This window comes from Dasypus novemcinctus, chromosome 8 (assembly GCF_030445035.2).
Source record: "Dasypus novemcinctus isolate mDasNov1 chromosome 8, mDasNov1.1.hap2, whole genome shotgun sequence".
Taxonomy (NCBI): domain Eukaryota; kingdom Metazoa; phylum Chordata; class Mammalia; order Cingulata; family Dasypodidae; genus Dasypus; species Dasypus novemcinctus.
The window spans coordinates 103665861-103686926 of record NC_080680.1 but is presented as its reverse complement, the minus strand read 5'-3'; the positions used below and the strand labels follow the sequence as shown (position 1 = coordinate 103686926).

Below are 21066 nucleotides of genomic sequence, written 5' to 3'. Positions count from 1 at the left end.
TTCCTAGGCCTATCCCACTGATTCAGTTACAGCCAGCCACTGGTAAAATGCCTTTCAGACATTAAGAAGAAAACTGGAAAATTAAGCAATCAAAATGCAATCTGATTCATTCAAGATGGAGCTATGAGACCCCAATTTTAATGGGCAATTGGCATACTTTCTGGAAATTCTATGTCCAGCTCAGCAGTTCTCTTTAAGCCCTTGGGAATCCAGGAGTCCAGAAATGTGCTTTCAGAACTCAGGTCAGCAAAAGACTTCATGCTTCTCGTGGTGCTTCCATTTCTTTTACCTCAGTGTCTTCCTCCACCTTTCTGGGTGAAGTTCCAGTGGACTATCTGGAAATTTTTTCCATTCTCATTTCCTGGCCCACCTGGCCTGGGGCCTGTTCAAAGGTCTCTCCTCTACTTGGGCTCCTTGTCCTTCCTTATCTTCTTCCTGTTACTTCTGTTAAGTTCTCTTCCTCACCAAGAGCAATGTAACAGAATCTTCTCCATTAAGAAGATCCCACTGGTACTAGTCTTTGGCTACTGCAGGCTGTTGAGCTGCAGTTCATCCTTTTCAAGACCAGCTAGCTACATTTGTGTTTTCTCAAGACAATACAGTGACCAATATCCTTTCACATCCTAAAATGTTAAAGCTGGGCAAGAACCCAGAGACCACTTGAAGTTTAGGGCCAGAGTCATTAGATGACTCGTTTATCACACAGTATATTCATAATACTTTATGCATTCAACAAACAGATATCAAGGGCCTACTGTGTGCTTGGCACTTTGTGCTAGGCTCTAGAGATGAAAGAAGGAACACGGTGCAGCTCCTGGCTTTAGGAAGTGGGCAGTACCAACACAATGTGGCAAGTGCCGAGAAAACCACACCTGAGTCTCCTGACATTTTCTTCCTTGTATTCTGTTCTTTTAATTTCAATCTTAAAGGAACTCTTCTGGATAATCATTTAAGTAAAATAGTAAACAACAACAAACTGCATATCTCTTCTGAGGTTGCTGTAGTTTACAAAGCATTTTAATACTCATTAGAGATTGAAATTGCCCAGCCACTTTTGTAGACAGACTGAGCAAGATTGATTTTCCCAACTTTAAAAGATAAACAAATGAAAGTATAGGGTCATATAGCTTTTTAGGGGCAGAGCTGTACTTATACTCAGGAGTTTTAGAAGTTGATATCCAATATCAGATCTTTTATCCTTTATCTGGAATCCCAGTCTCAGAAATGCCTTCAGCTAGTGTCCTAAGTCATGTGCCCAGGAAACACCAGGAAGGAAGACATGGAGTTGATGAAAGCCAATGAGGGTGTGTTATAAAGCCAGTTACCACTGTGGGCAGCTAGAGCCCAATCCCCCTGGGGAACTCTAGGAGATGGGGTAGAACACTTCTCAGAGCTACCCCACTCTGAAAATGGGCATGCTGACCCACCACCTCCATCTCTGGTTGAGTGCTACTTTCAGGGACATAAGATCCTCAATACTCTCAGCATGCCCTGCATGAGGGGTGAACATTTATCGATGGCCAGGAAAAAAGCCCTGGCACAGAGACAGGCAGGTGCAGGAAGCAACCTTCAGAGTATAGTCGTGAATGCTGAGGGAGCAGCGGCAGAGCAGAGGTGGCATCTCTCTTATCTTACTTTCTTCAAAGCCACGTGGTGGATGCAGGGTAGTGGTTATGGCTGGGCCATGGAAATGCTGATTCTGCACAGTAAGTCGGTATCTCCTAGATGTTTTGGGGGAGTGGGGGGTGGGTGGGTAAATCCATGGTCCTGAATCACCGGTTTAGCATGACTCTCCTTTTGAGTCGGTGGTAGCTGCTAACTCCTAGTCATCTTCAACTAGAATTTGCATTTCTGGTTTGCATTTTCTCTCTTGATTAGCACTCTGCATTTTTACATTATCTTGCCACAAAGAACCATGGCATTAACTTCACAGTTTACTATTTGTGAAGCTGTTATGCTGTACTTTTTAAGAATTCCAACACTTTTTCCACAGATATTTTATTATTTTGAGGGAATTTGGAGAGTATTTGCTCCCCTATATCTTTCCCACTAAGCTTATACTGTGCTTGGACACCCCAAAGCACTGCCCAGATCATAAAGGTAGTGCAAAAAAGCGCTTACAGTCTCTGGTGTTCTGGAAGTCTCTCTGCTTCTCTGGAAGCCAAATGAATCACCCTTCTGCACCTTTTACTCCTTTCACTTGATGTAGAAATATCTGCAGTTTGCAGTATCACAGTTTATCAACATGGAAGTCTCTATGGGGTTTATAGACACTAAACTGCTATGCACTTGCCAGATGAATCACAATGAAGAAGGAGAAAAAAGAAGAAATCGAATGAGACTAGGAGAAGGGGAGGTGCCTGCAAGAAACTGCAAGCTAGGCTTCTCCTTTCTTTTTCCTTGTGCTGCTTTGTTTTCTTCCAGAGTACTTCCCACCATCTAGCACACTAAATAATTTACTTCTTTAGTATAATTTCTTGCATGCCTCCCAATCCCACTAGAATATATGCTGCAGGCAGGCAGGAGTTTTATTGGTTTTGTTCACTGCTTTGTCTGCAACACATAAAACAAGACCTAGCTCATAGTAAGTGATAAATAGATGTACATTGAATGAATGAAGGCTTTACTGCAGCTCACATGGTCCCGACGGATCTGCTAATGAAGGTGAAAGTTTAGGAGGAAGGAAAAAAGGAAGAAGGAAGGAGGGAGGAAGGAAAAAAAGGAGGGAGGGAGGAAAAAAGGAAGGAAAGAAGGAAGGGAGGAAGAAAGGAAAGAAAGGAGAGAGGGAGGGGAGAAATGACAGAACTTTAGTGAACAGTTTTCATAAATGTTGTTTCATTTGACTGTCTCAAAATCCCAGAAAGCAGAAGCAGTTATTTTCTTTCTGTAGATTGGAGAGTTGGAATTTGACTCTCCTGGAATGGAAAATAAGATGTATGCTGATCATATATAGCCAACTTCCCTTTTAAAATCAACCATCTTTGTTGTTAGACAAAACTGATTTTGAGCCACAGTTTTGTCTTTTTCTAACTGTGAGAACTTGGTCAACTCATTTCATTTCTCTGAGCCTCCTCTTCTGAATGGGAGTCATCACTCTGACCTGAGTGTGTTTAGAATAAATGAGGTTACATATTGAGAGCACTCAGTACATAGTAAATGCTCAAAAAATGTCAGCTTCCTTCCAGTCATTTGACCCCTCCCTATCAAACCTTCCAACGTGTAAATCCCAGAGCCCCCAACATGCTTCCAGCCCGGTTGTCAGCGCCCTTCAGTGATGAGCAAGAAGAGAGCTGGGTTGAGAAAGTCTCAGCTCCACCTCCTATTGTCTTGGGGAAGTTTGGGGCAGGCTGTTCCTCCATAACATACATCTGGCAGTGAAAAGCCTAACTCCCCATGTTTTACTTTTATCTGCAACGCTCTCCATCAGGCCAGTTTCCCAATGGCAATCAGCGCGGCTGTCAGAGCTGGCACGGGTTGCGGGGGATGCGCCACTTTCTCTGCTGCTATGGCAAAGCTTCACTGAACACTGGGGCCTGAAGAGAAAATCAAACCTCCAGACAACATGAGGCTGTCACTTCCAGGCATCAGGGGTGCTAGGGCAGATCCAGGGCCCAGGGGCCCAGACAGGGACTGACACGCAGCACACTGATAGCAGAGGTTGGTGCAAATTCTAATGGGAGCTTACTGTGTCAACTATTTGAAGACAGATACCTTCCTTTCTGGGCTCTCATGGCCCACCTGGAAAGCAAAGAGGTTGGATTAAAGGACTGTGAAGTGAAGGCCTCTCTTCTATTGCTATGTAAGAGGTTCAGCATCAGGAGTCAAGAGGCTTGAATTTTAATTCACTGTGAACATGAAGTAACGCACTGCTCCCAGTTTGGGACACTGCAGCAGCTCTCTGGATCTGCCTGGGTTCCTTAGTTGTGAGTGAAAGGACCCTCTTGTTCTTCAAGTCCCCTTGAGTCCAGGTAGCCCACAGATTAGCTTGGTGTGGGGACGCCTCCCTCTGCTAATCCTGCGGGCCTCTGTTCTCCAGGCAACAACAGCCTCCTGACCTGTATGGGGGATGGGCTGTGGTCCTTCCCGGAGGCCCTGTGTGAGCTCATGTGCTTGGCGCCACCTCCAGTGCCCAATGCAGACCTCCAGACTGCCCGCTGCCGAGAGAACAAGCACAAGGTGGGCTCCTTCTGCAAGTACAAGTGTAAGCCTGGATACCACGTGCCCAGCTCCTCTCGGAAGTCAAAGAAGTAAGTGGGGCGGGAAAAGCAAACTCCTAGACTCTGGGGCCTGATTGAGAGGAAGTGTTCCTTTCTTTGCTGGAGGCAATACCCACCATTCTTCCCATTCTGTTTCATGGGAAGCTAGAGGTACATTGTTAATAACATTAGGTTTGGGCCAAGCAAAACCAACTTTCTGATAACTAACTGATAACAGTTACTACTTAAGGTTGCTATAAGAATAAATGAGGATAAGTATCTAAAGGGCTTACAAAGTGCCTGGCTCATAGTAGTTGTTCAATAAATGGTGGACTTTAATATCATTGTGTGAGGATGGAAGAAAAAGAGAGGACTAGGGGCTGGCAGGGCTAAAATTTTGTCTCGATCCATGTATAACTGAGAAAAAGTCCAACATTCCTGCTTGTCCCTGCTGAAGGAATTCTGTAAATGAATTTTCCTTAATCCCTACACATGCTCCCCATCACTCAAAAAGACAGGTTGGGAATCATGAATGGGAAAGGGAAATGAAACACTAGCTGGCTCCAGGGGAAACTTGGGCATTTTGGTAGGGATACGGGTCTGGCCATTTGGTTACTGTGATGCCTCTTCTTTCATCTCTTCCTTGAAGACGGGCCTTCAAGACTCAGTGTACCCAAGATGGTAGTTGGCAGGAGGGAGCTTGTGTTCCTGTGACTTGTGACCCACCTCCACCCAAATTCCATGGGCTCTTCCAGTGCACGAATGGCTTCCAGTTCAACAGCGAGTGCAGGATCAAGTGTGAAGACAGCGATGCCTCGCAGGTAAGGCTCCTTGAACTTGAGATCAGTACTCTGTTCCCTCTCTTCTCTGCCTACCAAGTGCCAGCCTATACTTTAAGAATCACTTCCACCAGGAGATTACAAGTGTCATATTTGTAAAGTGGCATTATCACCATTACAGAAGTTAAGAATCTGGGTACTAATTATCTACTTTTGTAATCTCTCTGAGACTTGTTTTCCTCCTTGTAACACCATGTTATATTTGTTCAAGGATTTCTAGCTTTAAAAATTCCTTAATATTGAAACCATTCAATTGGCCCCTCAGACTTAAGGAGACAAGAACCATATTTCGCCAAGAAGTACAATTTTGAGGACACTGAAAGACAGGAGAAGAGAAGGGGCTGGTAGGGCTCAAATTTTATCTCAATCTAGGGGCAATTGAGAGAAATCTGACACTCCTGCCTGTCCCCGTTGAAGGAGTTCCATGAATGAATTTTCCCTGATCCCTACACACCCCCCACCCACCACCTCCCACTCAACAGGACAAGTAAGGAACCAGGAATGAGTAAGTGAAATGAGAGGGCAGCTGGTTCTAGGGAAACTTGAAGCATGAAGGAGCTCCACCTTGAGAGAACCCACCATGTAGGGTTAATATCCCAAACTCCAAGTTTCATAAATGCTCAAAGAGCATCAGCCAGGTGAAGTCAGAACTCACATCCACCTGGACCCTATCTTCAGTCAGTCTTCATTTGTGCCTGCAAATACCTGGCATGACCTGGGCACCTTGGTCAAAATGGTTTGAGGGGAATTAACTATAGACCCTGTCCTCAGTTTCCCAAACAACCATCCTCAGCTCCTCTCCCTCCCTCCTCTCCCCACATCCAAACAATTACCAAGTGCTGTCCTGTTCTCCCTCCAAAACACCTTCGGAGGCTGTCCTCCTTGCTTGCGGTCCCTGGTGCCACCACCCTAACTCAGGCCTGGCCCTCTCTCTCTTGGACTGTCACTCAGTTTCCTGTTCATCTCCCTGCTTTCACTCCCTCGCTTCTCTCCAGTGTATTGTCTGCATTTCAGCCAGAGTGATTTGTTTGGAGTGTAAATGTAATCATGACATTTCCCCTGTTGCCAGCACCTCCCATTCCCCGTAGGATGGCATTCAAGACTCCCCTTCCATGACCTGAAAGACTGAGCTCCCATCTCGCCTCTACATTTCTACCTTAAAGAGGTCTCCTCCCCTTCTCCAGTGGCCTAGCTCCTCATCATCCTTCATGATTCCACTTGAGCACCCCTACCACCAAGAACACTTTCTCGATGCCCCTTCCCTTCCTCCTCTAGGCTCCCCATTCTCAGCATGGATCCTTACTGCATTGTAATGATCTGCTTTCATTTTGCTTTCCCCTACCAGGCTGTGAAATCTTGACCATATCTCTACTCTTCCTTGTACCTTCAGCACTTAGTACAGTGCCAGGGACCTAGTAGGTGATCAGGAAATGAGGTTGAACTAAGGGCATAAAAAAGGACTGCCAATCTTCTCATTTTCCAGATTGGAAAATCAAGATTCAGAGAGGTTATTCAATCACCCAAGGTGACACACTAGAGCTGGCTGCATCTAATCAGACTCCAGGTCTCCCCAACTGTGGATAGCCTGAATCCAACAGACACTACCTGAAAATCCTTGACAGTGCACACTCATGGGCGTTTGTGTCCCTGACTCATTTCCATCCTTGACTGCCAGGGAAGCAGAAGCCAGTACCGGAACAAGCAAAGGCCAGAGATTGCTATGGCCTCACGCAGGCTGATCAACTTCCCACTCACTCCCTTACATAAAACTGTTGCTAACATTTACCCAAACTGCTGAGCCAAATAATATTCTGGCCGTGGTCATGTTATCAAACTGAAACCCAGTCTGCCTGGGGCCTGCCAAGTAACTTTCATGTCCAGTTTGTATTTAAAGGAGAGGAAAATGTAAATTTATCAGACGACTCAAGCAGTTCTGTTTGGCAACTGGCAGAGAGACTAGACGCAAAGGAGCAGGGTATTGCTTGCCGGCTCAAAGAATGAGGTAGCGTGTGCCAAATGGGCTCCTAATACAATTGACGTTTCTAGTTTGTACTGAAAATGCATTTCCTCTACCCTCAGACCAGGGACCTGAGAGCCAAATCTAGTATTCACCTCAGATCCCCTCTTGCTGAGTGTAAACATAGCCCAAACGTACGGCCCGAGCATCTTGACTCCAACAGCTTGTATGGAGCAGGAATTCTTTGCTTCCCAAACAAGCCCCAAATTCTGGCAGGAGAGGAAAGGAAGATATTGTAGGGAGGATTCACATACTCCTTCCCATTGCTTCTGGAAGCAAACTGACAAATAAAATCCCCCTTCATTCATTCCTTGGGCGCAAGTATGATACTAGATCTAGATTCTGAGCACAAAATCTGACTCCAGCACTTAACCAGCTGGAGGACCTTGGGCAAGTTATTTAACTCTTAAAGCCCCAGTTTTTGTGTATAAAACAGAGCCAGAAGGGGAAGAGGGAGAGTAATTGTACCTACAGTGTAGGTTTATTTGTGAGGATTAAATGAAGTAATGGAAGTAGGCTATGTCTATGGGCAATCCCTAGAGTTGTTCAGGGTACAACTTATGCAACCATACCTGGCAGCCCAAGAAAGGCACAGATTAACTAGCCTGGCATTAAGGTCACTTCCAGTAGTGAGACTCGCTGATGCTCCATGTGGCTTCCTATTAGACCCGGAACCTAAGGCAATAGCTTAAAACCTAGTCCTCTGGATGGCAGTTCCTGTGCTAGCTCCAGAAAGTCAGAGAAGGCGTCTGTCATGCCTGTGGAGTGGGGAGGCCAGTGGGAGCTATTGCAAAGCTTGCTCTTGCTCAAGTAAACCTGTGTACTACAAAGCCTTCTAGACTCTCTAGACCAGCACTGACCAATAGAACTTCCTGTGAAGATGAAAATGCTCTCTATCTGCACTACCCAGTAGGGTGCCCAGTAGGGTGGCCACTAGCCACACACGGGCATGGGGCACTTAAGATGTGATTAGAGTGACTTGGGAACTAAATATTAAATTGTATTTAATTTTAATGGATTCAAATTTAACTATAAATAGCCACGCATAGCTTATGGTTACCAGCTTTTGGACACCTAAGCTTAGAACATTCTTGTCCCTCTGAACCAAGATGGAGAACCTTAATAGTGAGAGCTCTAGTTTTGTTTGTTTGTTTTTTAATATTTTCTGAGTGCCAAGATGGTGTTGCAGGCGCTTTTGTTTTTTATGTTTTTATTTCAACAACTCCCAGCACTGAAGAAAAAACAATATCCCCAATTTACAGATAAGAGATGTTCACCTGACTGCACAACCCTGCTCTCTCTACTGGCCCCACATCTGGAGAGGAAGGATTTTCAGGGCAAGCTAGTGCCCAAGGGCAGAACTGCCCCCCTCCCGCCGCCCCCGGTTTGAAGTGCTAACTCTGGCCCAGGTCCATGGGAGAAGCATGGTGGGAGCCTTGTATTTGATTAGGGCAGTGGGTGGACCTTGGGCATGCAGGCTCTACTTGGAGAGTCACGCACAGGGGCTACCGCAGGAGAGGGCAAAGGTGCGCTTCCGGCTGGATTTCAGTAACTGAGCGGAAGCAGGAGAGGGAGGGTGGGCATGGAATCACTAAGGCATCCAGTGCCTTGCCCCGGTCACAGAGGCTGGCTGTGAAAGTCTTTCTGCCACAAGTGGTATGGAGCTGGTCCCTGCTTTATGGGCAAAGTCATAAACCACCAGGATACCCTCTCTTAGGTACGATGCCTTGGCCCATAGAGCAAGCACCTAGTTTCAGGATTGCCGAATGCTTACCCAGGCACCCCAGTGCTTCCAGGAAGAAGTCGGAAACATCACAGACTGATGTGACACTAGAACTGGGCAGAATCCCAGAGATTCCCGTGCAACCCACTTATTTTACATATGGGACCAATGAGGCCCAGAGAGGGAAAAGGACTTATCCCAAATCACACAGCTAGTTACCACAGAGCCAGGTCTCAGACCAATTCTGAAGTCTCCAAACCACATCACTGCACAAGCCGTATTTTTTTGCCCATTCTCATTCTTGGGGCTTCATATCATCATTATTTACTTGGGGGAAGCAAAATGAGAGTAAGGGCATTGACTGGAATAGAACTGAGGTAAATGATTAACAACAGCTACAAATTGTTGAGCATTCACTTCATACCAGTTGCTGGGCTTTACAAGATCGCTTCATTAAATCCCCACAGCACCTGGCATTCCTAGTCCCATTTTACAGATGACAAAACTGAGGTTCAAAGATTTAAGGAGGCTTGTTTCACATTATTCAACTGGGAAGTGATAGAACTGAGACAGCTTCAGTTCAAAGCTTAACTATTTCTCTCCTGCCCTGCACTGCCCTGCCTGGGTCTGTCTCGCTCTCTGCAATTATTTTATTTTTTAATTTTTTTTAAAGATTTATTTTTTATTTATTTCTCTCCTCCCACCCGCCCCCCGCCCCCCCACCATTGTCTGCTCTTTGTGTCCATGTGCTATATATTCTTCTGTGTCCACTTGGCGTTCAGCGGCACTGGGAATCTGTGTCTCTTTTTGTTGTGTCATCTTGCTGCATCAGCTCTCCGTGTGTGTGGCACCACTCCTGGGCAGGCTGCACTTTTATCACTCAGGGTGGCTCTCCTTGCGGGGGTGCACTTTTGGTGCATGGGACTCCCCTACACAGGGGATATCCCTGTGTGGCACAGCACTCCTTTTGTGCATCAGCACTGTGTTTGGGCCAGCTCATCACACGGGTCAGGAGGCCCTGGGTATAGAACCCTGGACCCTCCATATGGTAGGCAGATGCTCTATCAGTTGAGCCAAATCGACTTCCCTATTTTTTAAATTTTTATTTCTACTAAGGAGGAGAAGTTTTCTCCCCACCTTGCCCCCTGTCTCTTCTCCATTGTAGTAAAAGCACATGGGTTTACAGTCAAGAACCTAGCTACCTCTGTGACTTGGGCACGTTGCCTTTCCTCTCTGATTGTCATCACTTCCAAAATGTGAACGTTGGTTGAGCTGATTCTGAGTTGTACTGTTCCTTTAGTGCAGTACAGCAGAGTGGCTAAGAGCCTCAGCTAATACTTAGAGAGCCTGTACTGTGTGCCAGGCTCTAAATGCTTCACATAAACTCACTCCATCCTCTTGAGCTCCTATGCCCATTTAACAGTTGAATAAATTGAAGCATGGAGAAGTTAAGTGACTTCTCCAAGGCCACGTAGCAAGCAGAGCTGGGATTTAAACCAAGGCAATTTTACTTAAGTCCCACGCTCTTAACCATTATACTACCTCCTTTAAAAACTTGCTTTTTTCACTTCCTGAGCCCAGTTTCCAAGTCTGTAAAATAAAAGTGGCATTATTTTGTACTCTGCTACTTTATTAAAAGGCCTTTTTGAAATGCATGTGAACACATAGCACACAATGAGTCAACAATGGAATTATAATTATTGCACTCCATCCAGCTCTTTGTGGATCCATGTAGATAAAGAGATAGAAAAGTTAGAGAGCAATAAAGTTTTGACATTTTTGACAGACAGGCACACAGATGCAGAGAGACAAAAACCTCTTGCTGAGGGATTCTTGGTCCTCTTGAGAGAGAGTTCACCTTGGTACACTGAGCTACGCATTCAGAACTAAACGCACCCAGTGGGTTCCCTGCCGCATGTTCTCCAGTCTTCCTGGATTGGATCCCTGCCAACTCCTGGTCTTCTAGGACCCATCTAGACACAGTCATCAAGGATCTACTCTGAGAGTCCACACCAGATGGTAGGCAAACGCTGCATCTGCCAAACTCCAGTCCTAAAGGAAGATTTGAGAGTACAGAGGCTCCAGGAAGTCTGCCTGTGTAGAGGGCACGGCAAGGGCAAAGGCACGCAGGTGGGAAGCCAGAGAAGTGCAGGGAAATGAGGCGATTCATTTGCCTCGAATGAAGGCTCTGAGCAGAGCAAGAGATAGAGCTAGAAAGGTGGTCAGGGTCAGACAGTGGAAACCCAGGAGTGCTGGCCACAGAGTTTACCAGTTCTGGAGGCTAAGGTGTCCTAGCTGAGGGCTGCTGTGGTTTTTCAGTGCTGATTTAGCCCGCAGCAGAAAGAGCCAGATGAACTGGGCATGAGAGAGAGAGTAGAGACAGCCAGACCAGTGCCTTTACACCCCCACCTTCTACGGTGGGGCCGTCCCAATTTGAAATTCCCCGAGCAGATTCCAGCTCGTTCTAATACATTCTCTGCTACAAACGGAGCTCTCCAGCCAGTTCTGGCCCACAGAGTGCTGAGGTCTGCAGCCCGTCAGGGGCTGGAGGCCAAATGCATCACAGACCCAGGCCAAGGCTCCAGGAAATTGGGGTCAATTTCCTAATCTCCTGAGGGCCCAACAGAATCATGGGGCCTAGAGCCTGGGCCCCTGGGGAGGGAGAGTGGGGGTTCTCTGAAGCCACATGAAGCTGCCGACACTTGCCCTGAGCTCACACAGAACCTCTGGGGGCTGGACATGCCAAGTTGCCCCACAGCTGCGTGGTCATAACAGGGCCACCCTTCTCCCATGGCCAGAGGCGTTTCCCCTGCAGTCGGACCCTCCTCGTGCAGGCCTGAGAGAGGCCGGGAGAGGGGCCTCCTTTCTTTTGAATCCTGCTTCCTCGCAGCTGTTTTCTCAGATGGAGGAGCTTCAGCCTGCATCAGCCCTTTTAAAGCCCTCTTATTTATTTCCTCAAGCATGCATTCACTTATCCCCTCATTCATCCATTTCTTAATTTACTCATTAATCCATTTATTTCTTCATCTATTCATTCATATATTTTCTTGTTTATTAAAAAATTCACACCTTTGCTCTCTGAACAGTTCTTCAATGAACAAAAGTACCATTGAGTGAGTAACTGAATGGGCAAAGTGACCAGGACCTGTTAGGTGCTGTGGGAGGCTCTGAGGACACAGGGACATGAGGAGCATCCTTTGGGGAAGCACATCGTCAAAACTAGTTGGGGAACAGATGGTAAACAAGGGCAATATAGTGTCAGAGATATCAAGGGAGTGTGTCATATAGGATCGGGCCTGCTTTAGGACAGGATGGTTCCTGCCAGATAATGTGTTGACAGGTGGACAAGGATGGTAGGGAAAAGAGCAGACAGAAGGAGCAACAAATGCAAAAGTGTGATGGTGAAAAGAACATGTGGTGCAGGCAATTCAAACCCAAGTTCAAGGTTGGTGGTGATATTATAGGGAGCAATGAGCTGGAGAACTAGACAGAGTTAAGTCTGTGAGCATTCTGGAGGCCAGGCACGGGAGTTTGAAATGAAAGCTGAACATCCTAGGGAGCAAGGAAATAGAGTTCTACACTTGTGGAGTATGGTCATGTCCTTTGGTCTCAGTTACTCTTCTTGTAAGCCTAAGAAGGAGATAACTGACAGCTTGTCCTCGGATAGATCTTGCAAAGGATGAGCCCATCGTGGTTCCCTATTTCCTGTGCGGTAAAGCCCAGATACCTTAAGCTGACGTTTAAGGCCAACCTGTTCTACTATATGGGTTCAGCTTCCTTCCACTTCCTCCCATTCCTCCCCTTAAGACATAGAACTGGAATCAGCCCAGGTTCTGTGGCTCACTAAACTTTCTTGCATTTGTATCTGCCATTCCTTCTTCTATGAATGAACTTTTGTCCCTTTTAATGCCTGTTATTCTACTCATCTTTGAAAACTCTTTTCCATGTAGCACCCCCTCTTAGAGACTTTCCCTGGTTGTCTCCTTGCAAGCTGTACTCTGCCCCAGGTATTCACAGCACTGGTGAGATACTGGCCTTGCATCACTAAGCAAACACAGTCTACCTGATATTATGGCTAGCTGCTCACATGACTCCCATCAGCTCACCCTGACAGACACTGGCTCTCTACATATGTACCCCACAGAGTGGGGAGCAGAGCGGGCACTTAGAAATGTTTCTTGAATCCATTGGTGGTTCTGAAATTTCTACAGAGGAGAGCCTTGGAGGTTGGAAGGGAAGGTTTAAAGAAAGGAATGCGTCTTTAAGCTGCACTTACCCAACATTTTGTATAAGATTGAGAAACTACATAGTGCCTAATTGAAAGAATTTCACAGTTATTCCCACAACACCCTCTTGGTGCCATTATTGTTAGAATGGAATGGGATGGAATGGAGTGGAATGGAAGAGAATGGAATGGAGCAAATGGGAGGGGGAGGGAAAGAAAGAAAGGAAAGGGAAGAGGAGAGACTAGAAGGGAAAGGAAGGAAATGCCCTAGAAGAAAAAGCTTGGCTGTGCCAGACAGTTTAGTAGGCAGAACTCGGACATGGGGTGTTTTCCATGGTTGAAAGGGAACGGCCTTGGTATGTACTTACCTCCTCATGAACAGTTCCAGGAAGGACATGTGTTCTCACCCACCACACAAGTAGGAGAGCAGATGAGCCTCTCCTTCTCAGTTAAAAAAAACTAAAAACTATCATTTCCCTGATCAAAATCTCTACAAGACCACTAAATCAGGAGTTAAGAAACCTATATTCAGGCCCTGTTGGCTCTCTGGGAAACCTTGAGCAAGTTTGTTCCCATTCTCAGCCCATCTGTAAAAAACCTCCCTTTTCCAGGGCGATTGGGTTTTGACTATAGTTACACAATTGCTTTGAAAGACTTATCAGACCTCTGGGAAGATGGGAAGTCACTTCCTATTTTATTCTGAGAGGCTTATCTTGTTGGGGACTGCAGGGGTCTCTCTCCATGCTGACCATGCCTCTGTGCTATTCAGGGACGTGGGAACATCATCCACTGTCGGAAAGATGGCACCTGGAGCGGCTCCTTCCATGTCTGCAAGGAGATGCAAGGCCAGTGCTCTGCCCCCAACCAGCTCAACAGCAACCTCAAACTGCAGTGCCCCGACGGCCATGCCATAGGTATGAGGGGCATGAGGGTGAGTGGTGGGAGGGAGCAAGATCTTCCATGAACTCAGAGCTAGTCCCCGGGTGGATGATCAGTCACCTCTGCTGGGTGAGGCCCGGTGCCAGGCCCTAGGAAAATAAAGATGAATGCTACCAGACCCTCTCTTCCCGGAACTGCCTGTCTACTGGGAGAGAGTTAAAATCGCCAATCCTGGCAAGACGATGGTTGGTGTGTTCAGTTGCACAAGAGTACAGAAAAGGTGGCTGGTGCCTATGGGGACATAGGAAACTCCTGGAAGCAGTGACTCCTACACAGGGATCTGAAAATACATTTTGGACAAGAAATGGCATTTCACGCAGAAAGGACCACATGCCCAAAGGGAAGGAGATATGAAAGAACCCATCATATTAAGGAAGCTATAATCTTCCAGTGTGGCTACCTTTGTTAATAATCTTAGTATTTGCACAATACTAAACATTCATGAGTACCTGCTGTGGGGTGCACCCTGCATCAGGCCTTTTGAAGGCATTATCTTACCTTCTCAATCATCTTTAACAGACGAGAAAATTGAGACCTGAAGAGGTAATGTAACATGCCCCCAAATCCTGAGACCAGGCTCCTCCAAATCCTGAGTTCTCTCTGTGGCATCTCAGCTGCCACCCAAAGGAAGATTGAAAGCATTTTTCTTTGTGTGGTGATAAGCCAGCTCACAACTGGGAGACAGAGGGGAGACAACTGGGGATTTGATGCTAGGGATTTGCCTGGGAGAATCCAGGCATCTGGACAGATGCATTAATTATAGGCTCTGCCGCCTTCCAGGGAACCAGGAGAGCATCAAGGCTGACCTCATTTAAGGGCAGTGATACTGACCTCTTGGGCTGATTCCCTAATTGACCATGATGAAAAACTCAGGGAATTGAATGTCTTTTCTCATGGCCAGTGTGATTTATGGATTAATCACCGGGGATGTCTGGAGCAGAAGGTTATCTGTGCACACACTCACTCCCAATCCCACAGAGTCAACATGTTCTTCACCCGGCAAACCTTTGGGTCAACCGCCAAGTTTATCACTGCATGTGCAGAAGCAAGGCCCATGGTGGGAAAGTGAAGATGTGTGGGGCCTTCCACCATCAGACCTGACCGCTTGCTTTTGTGAATGGAAACACACAGCCACGGGGAAAACAAGTTGCTCACCTAAACTTGGTGTAGAAATCAGCACTCCTGCATTTAATCCAGAGTGTTGTGCCTACATAGATTAGAAAATACCAAAGTGCATGGTTGCTTTCTCAGAATGTGATTCAGAAGGCACTCTAAGATCTTACAGAGCCACCAGCCCAAAGGACCTTCTACCAGAAGGATTGCAGAGAGGTGGGATCTGGTATTATATTCTAAAATATAAATACTTTAGAAAGTTAGGGCAACATATATAGCAATGGGGGGTGCATCATTGGTTGCTCCATCCCAAAGCTTTCTTCTCTCCATCATCTCTGATGGGTGCAAGTGGCCCTGGACACATATGTCTGTCCTGGGTTCCCTTCCCTAACTTAATCAGGATACATAAGTGAATATTTGACAGGCATTGAGCAGCCTTGTGAGAAAAGTTCTGATAATGTGACCTTTATAAAAATCCTAGAGAAGAAAGAAAAAAAAAGCCTATAGAAACTGACTACACATCTACATCTACATCCACTGGCCCATGCAGATATACTACATATGCATAAGTAAGCACATTTCACAACACAAACGTAACTAAATGGAAACCCAGACATACTTACCATATAGTAAGTTCATGGTATGTCATCAGCCAAATTCCACACTAATACAGTACCCACACCAATACATACATACACAGGAAATATAATAAATCCCCATACTGCAGCACCAAGCACACATATGTCATGGGCATGGACATATCTTATGCCCTAAAACTTACCAAACACCCAGAAATTGGTACATAAGCAAATGTAGCTCACGCACATACACAAATACATCCCAGGGCCACACTGGACATGGATCACATTCACACACCAATGAGCCATAGTGCCACCCCCCTCAGAACAGTCTAGAGAAGAGAGCATGTGATGGTAGCATTCCTTTGCCCACTGTGCTTTCCCAGGGTCAAAGCAGAGAGGGAAAGGAGTCTGCATGTCATGGAAATATGAATCCCTGTCCCCTCCCCTGCTCTCCATATCCCCATTGCCCCCAAATATCCATTTTATGAATATGGTAATCCAGGGTGGTTGGATGGAGACGGGAGTGGGGGTGGGGGTGGGAGGGGGACGTAGGACAGAGAGCAAAAGTGCCAGAGAGACACCGAGGGACACAGCAAAAAAGATAGTAAGAACCCCTCCCCATGCCTCTGCTCCCTCTAAATGTGCCTTGATCCCCTCCCAGGCTGAGCCCTCCTTAGGTAGAACGCACCTCCCCATGGACAGGGATTTGTCCTGACACCCTGTGAGCAGGGGCCAGGCCTGCTGGGCTTGGTGTCCAGAGGGCACGTTCTGGAGTCACCCAGAGCAGATCTCTTTGAGTCCTTCCCAGCAGCAGGCTGGGGAGCTGCTATGACAGCTGTGAGCCCTCAGGAAGTTGCTGCCACTGCCACCGTCTCTGCCACCCTCCCAGCTCCTCCTGGGAAGGAGAGGTGGGGGTCTGGTGAAATCACCACTCAGTAATGATGCCAATTAGGGCTCATATATCACAACATAGCAGCCTGGCCCGAAGCGGAGGTGTGGGGGAGGGGAGATGGCAGGAGACAGCAGACAGCAGACAAGAGAAATTAAGACACAAATGCCGCGTCGAAAAGGAGTTGCCTCCTGTTTACCATAGTTTTTCATCTTTTTTTCCCCCTTTTGAGATAAGATTCCTTTGTTTATTTCTCAGAAGCGACATCTTTTTCTCCAAAGACTCTTATTATCACAGGCCTGTCTCATCTCAGGGGTTCTCATCTTGGAATTTCTCTTTGCTCCCTAAAAGCCCTTTAGAACTGATCTCATGACAAAACATCTAAGTTTCTCTCCCTGCTTAGGGACTTTTCCCCCTCATTCTCATCACTTATCTTTTCAGCCTTTTTGTTTTCCCGCATTTAACAGCCTTCTCTCTCCCCTTCCAGGGCTGCCTTCTGTGTCCTTCTTTACCATATCAATAGCAGGGTTTTCAAAGTCAGAGACGTGGGTTTTAAGGCCCCTGCTGGCCCTGCCCTGCGCACCTTAGTGTTCTCATCTGTGAAATGGGTGTGATAATGTCCGTCTCACTGGGTTGAACTTGCAGAGCAATGAGTGGACGTGTGCGAGTCACCTGGCGAGGCCAAGAATCCTCCCCCTCTGGGTTCGGTGTCCCGTTTTTAGAATGAAGAGTTTCTAAACTTCATCCCTGGACTTGCCATCCCATTCTTACCCCCTCTTCATACACGCCTTAGTAGTCCCTCACACTGAAGAGGATTATGGGAGGGCAACAGGAAAGGCATTGGTTAGATTATCTATCATCTATCATTATCTATCTACTATCCATCTATCTATATACATGCATCTACCTATCCATCCATACGTACGATATATGTATTATATATATTTAGAATGGCTAACGTGTTAGACAAGAGTTGATTCTCTCCTAGTGAAACTTTTGGTGTTCAAGAGTGGTTTTGGCACTAGGGCAGGGTAATGACTAGATGACCTCCTGAGGGCCCTGGTCAGATTCTGACAGGTCAGGTCTTTGTCCTCATGAATGACACTTCTCTGGAGTCCTGGGGACATCCCTGGCATAGCCTTGATTTTCAAGAAACCTCAGAATGTGTGAAGTTTGTATGAAGAATGAACAAGCAAAATTATAGTCAGCTTGCTAACCAACACTGCTTCACCCAGAAGTCCTTGGACTGAGGATTTCTATGTACTAACACCTTCCCTGTTAATCATCCTCCTCTCCCTTGACTGATTCATTTTTTCATTCATTTATTCATTTTTTGAGTTATTTACTCATTCATTCATCCATTTATGTGTCCACTTCCTTTTTCATTAAATACATAAATGCCTATTCATCATTCATTCATCCATTCACTTACTTATTCATCTATCCATCCATTCATTCACTTGCTCACGTCCTCATTTATTCAGGCACTCATTCAGTCATTGCTTCTTTCATTCATTTCACTAGAGATTATTGTGTGCCTACCATCTGCCAGGGACAGTGCTAGACTCTGGACCTAGAATAGGAGCACAGAAGGTGCTGGCCTCATGAAGTTTATTGCCCAACAGAGAAGAGAGCTATGAGGAAGGTCGTAATCCAATGGGAATGTGATGTCTCTGAGGGGGCTTGGCCCGTCAGGAAGCCCACGGAGGTCTTCTCTGAGGAAGTGACACTTGGACCGAGGTCTGAAGCTGCATTAGAAATGCACTGGTTGAAGAGGAGAGGGAAGGTTCATCCGGGCACGGGAAAGCATGAAGGAGAGCCCTGTAGAAGGCGAACGCCTGTGGAAGCTGGTGTTGCCCTCGTGTGCTTGCTCTTGTGTGTGCTTCATTCACTCAGTCAGGGCGAGGCCCCCCGGATCCTCGCTGGGTATGAGGGCTGGGCTGCACTCAGAGAGGACTTAGTCACCCTCTCTGCCCTCCCAGGAACAGCACTCTTACCTGTGGAAGGAGGCACCGGCGCTCACGGCAACACTGGGCCGAGCCTCTCCAGTTCAGAGAGACAGAACTCAAAAGCCATAGCGTGCAGAAGGCAGTACACTCTCACTCAGCTGCAGAAATAAGGGAAAGCTTCTCGGAGGATTTGAACTGGGCCTTGAAGAAACGAGAACATGTGGCCATGGGAGGGCAGATAAGGAGGATGTTTCACGAAAAGGGTGGACAAGATGCCCAGAGGCAGGGAGGCACGCGACTCCGCAGGAAAACCCAAGTGTAGTTCAGTCTGGTTGGCCCAAGCAGTGCCTGAAGGTGGTTAGTGGACAGTGAGGTTGGGCCAGACCACGGCAGGCCTTGAATGACCGGCAGCAGGGCTTGGGCTTTGTCCTGGAGTTGGGGAGCCCTAGAAAGGCTTTTGAGCAGAGGACAAGAGTGACCAAACTGGGCCTGGGGCCGACAAGCCTTGGCAGTGGGTGCCAGCTGGATCAGAGATGAGTGAACGGAGTCTGGGAAACCAGAGGTGGACCTGCCGGGGAGCTGAGTCCTTCCCGCTGCCCATGAGGGTGGGGTGACAGAGCCCAATGGACCAGGGAGTGGCAGGGTCTGCTCTGGGGCAAGGGTGGCACATGGGCATGGGGAGACCAGTGGGCTGAGCCACCGCCTCGCGCTGTGCTTCCTCTCAGGGTCGGAGTGTACAACGTCCTGCCTGGACCACAACAGCGAGTCCATCATCCTGCCTGAGAACGTGACTGTGTGGGACATCCCCCACTGGCTGAACCCCACTCGGGTGGAGGTGAGTGACGGGGTTGCCCACACCCGCCCGCGAAGGGGGAGGGAGATGACATTGTTGCGCACTTCTTTTGTCCTGGTCCCATGAGAGTCCCTTTACATGTATTATCTCATTTAATCATTACGTCTGCCTTGTGGGGGTGGGGACTCATTTACAACACTTCTCCAGTCCTTTAGCGTTTAATTACTTTCTTTGTCTCAGAGCCTGTATTAAAGGCCTTTTATTTATTATCCACTTGAATCCTGATAGCGACCTAGGAATAAGAGGTACAAATGTCCCCTAATTTACAGATAAGGAAACCGAGGCACCAAGGGCACATAGGTAGGAGCAGCAGGTCTGCATGCTGGCCGAGGCCAACCTCCTAAGGATGGTGTTATTTTGCTTCTCTAGTATAAGCTCTTAGAAGGCAGGAGCTACATCACTTAGGTTTCTTGTTGCTCTACTTGTTTTGTGGAGAGCGATTGACATGAATTGTTCAGGGAGCACCTACTGTGTGGCAGTTGTTCAGGGAGCACCTACTCTTGTTCAGGGAGTACCTACTGTGTGGCTGTTCGTGTGCTGGCACTTAGTACACGAGATGACATTTAAACCTCAAAGAGCTGTGTGAGAAGGGGGGGGGTATGCTCAGCATTTTCTAGATAGGGACACTGAGTTCTCAGAAGTGAAGCAGTGGGGCCAGGGTAAGGATTCGAACCCAAGCCTGTTCCAGTTCTAGGCTCTTCCCACTTGCTAAGCTGATGTGACTCCCGCCAGCTGATCATGGAGGCGCCCTCTTTGGGGCATCCAAGTGTCACTGCCTGTTTGACTTTGGGGTTGGTCACCCCACTTGCCCTGTGTCAGCCAATCAGGGACCCTGGAGCTGATGCTCCCATCCTTCAGGGCAGGGTGGACCCCAGCTTCAGGGATTGGCTCCTCAAGCAGGACAATGCAAGGGGGAGAGTATGGCAGGGTAAGGTCCAACTTCGTCTCTCTCCACTGGCCTTTCTGCCTGGGGTGCTGGGAGGCCTGGCAGACCCGGGAAGCTGCCCTCTGCCTGCCGGCTGCAGACTCTGCTCGGGTAGCGAGGACAGAAACCGATCCTGGGTGTACTGTTTCTCAAATGAGCTGAGGGTATGGATTTGAGGGCTTACTCAGCACTCTGGGTATATGGTCCTGGCGCTAGACCTGGCCAGGGCCCTCCCCGGAGCACCCCAGCATTCTTCTCCCCTACTTCCCCCTTCCTCTTTCTCTGCTACTATTGTAGTATCTTTTCTTACCTCTAGCTTTGTCTCTCCAGCCTTGTTTTCTCTTCCCTGCCTGTTTTCCTTTCATTTCTCCTCCCTTCTATCTCCCCCACCTTGTTCTTCCTCCCTCCCTCCAGCATTCTTCCCCCTTCCTTTCCATTATCTTTGTCTCTCTGTCTTTCTCCCTGCTTCTAGCTCGCTCATACATCCCCAAGACACCCCTGTATCGGTCCTTTATCTGTGCTCCACCTTCAAGTGCCTTTCCCCACTCTTAACCCTGAATCCCCGCACAGATTCCCGCTCGGTGCCCTGGTATATACTCATGTCCTGTGCATGCACAGAGCCGCGATGTCCGAATCCCAGGAAGCGGAGATCATCAAGCTCAAGCCCTTCATGGTACAGATAGGGAAACTGAGGATCATTGAGAGGCGTGACCAGTCCAGGGCCACAAAGGAAGCAGAGCTGGAATTAATAGCCAGGCCTCGGGACTGGGGTGCTCCTCCCAAGGCACTGCCTCCCTCCCTTTGCCCACCCTACACC

The 21066-nt window shown here is 47.5% G+C and overlaps 1 protein-coding gene across 1 annotated transcript in view; it reads left to right on the top strand.

Moving 5' to 3' along the window:
- PAPPA (pappalysin 1) overlaps positions 1-21066 on the top strand; it is a 245348-nt gene that overhangs the window by 192154 nt on the left and 32128 nt on the right. Inside the window, exons 16-19 of the mRNA XM_058302490.2 lie at positions 4037-4247; positions 4846-5017; positions 13770-13914; positions 19197-19306. Coding sequence (XP_058158473.1) covers positions 4037-4247; positions 4846-5017; positions 13770-13914; positions 19197-19306 — 638 coding nt within the window. The remainder of the gene's footprint in view (positions 1-4036; positions 4248-4845; positions 5018-13769; positions 13915-19196; positions 19307-21066) is intronic.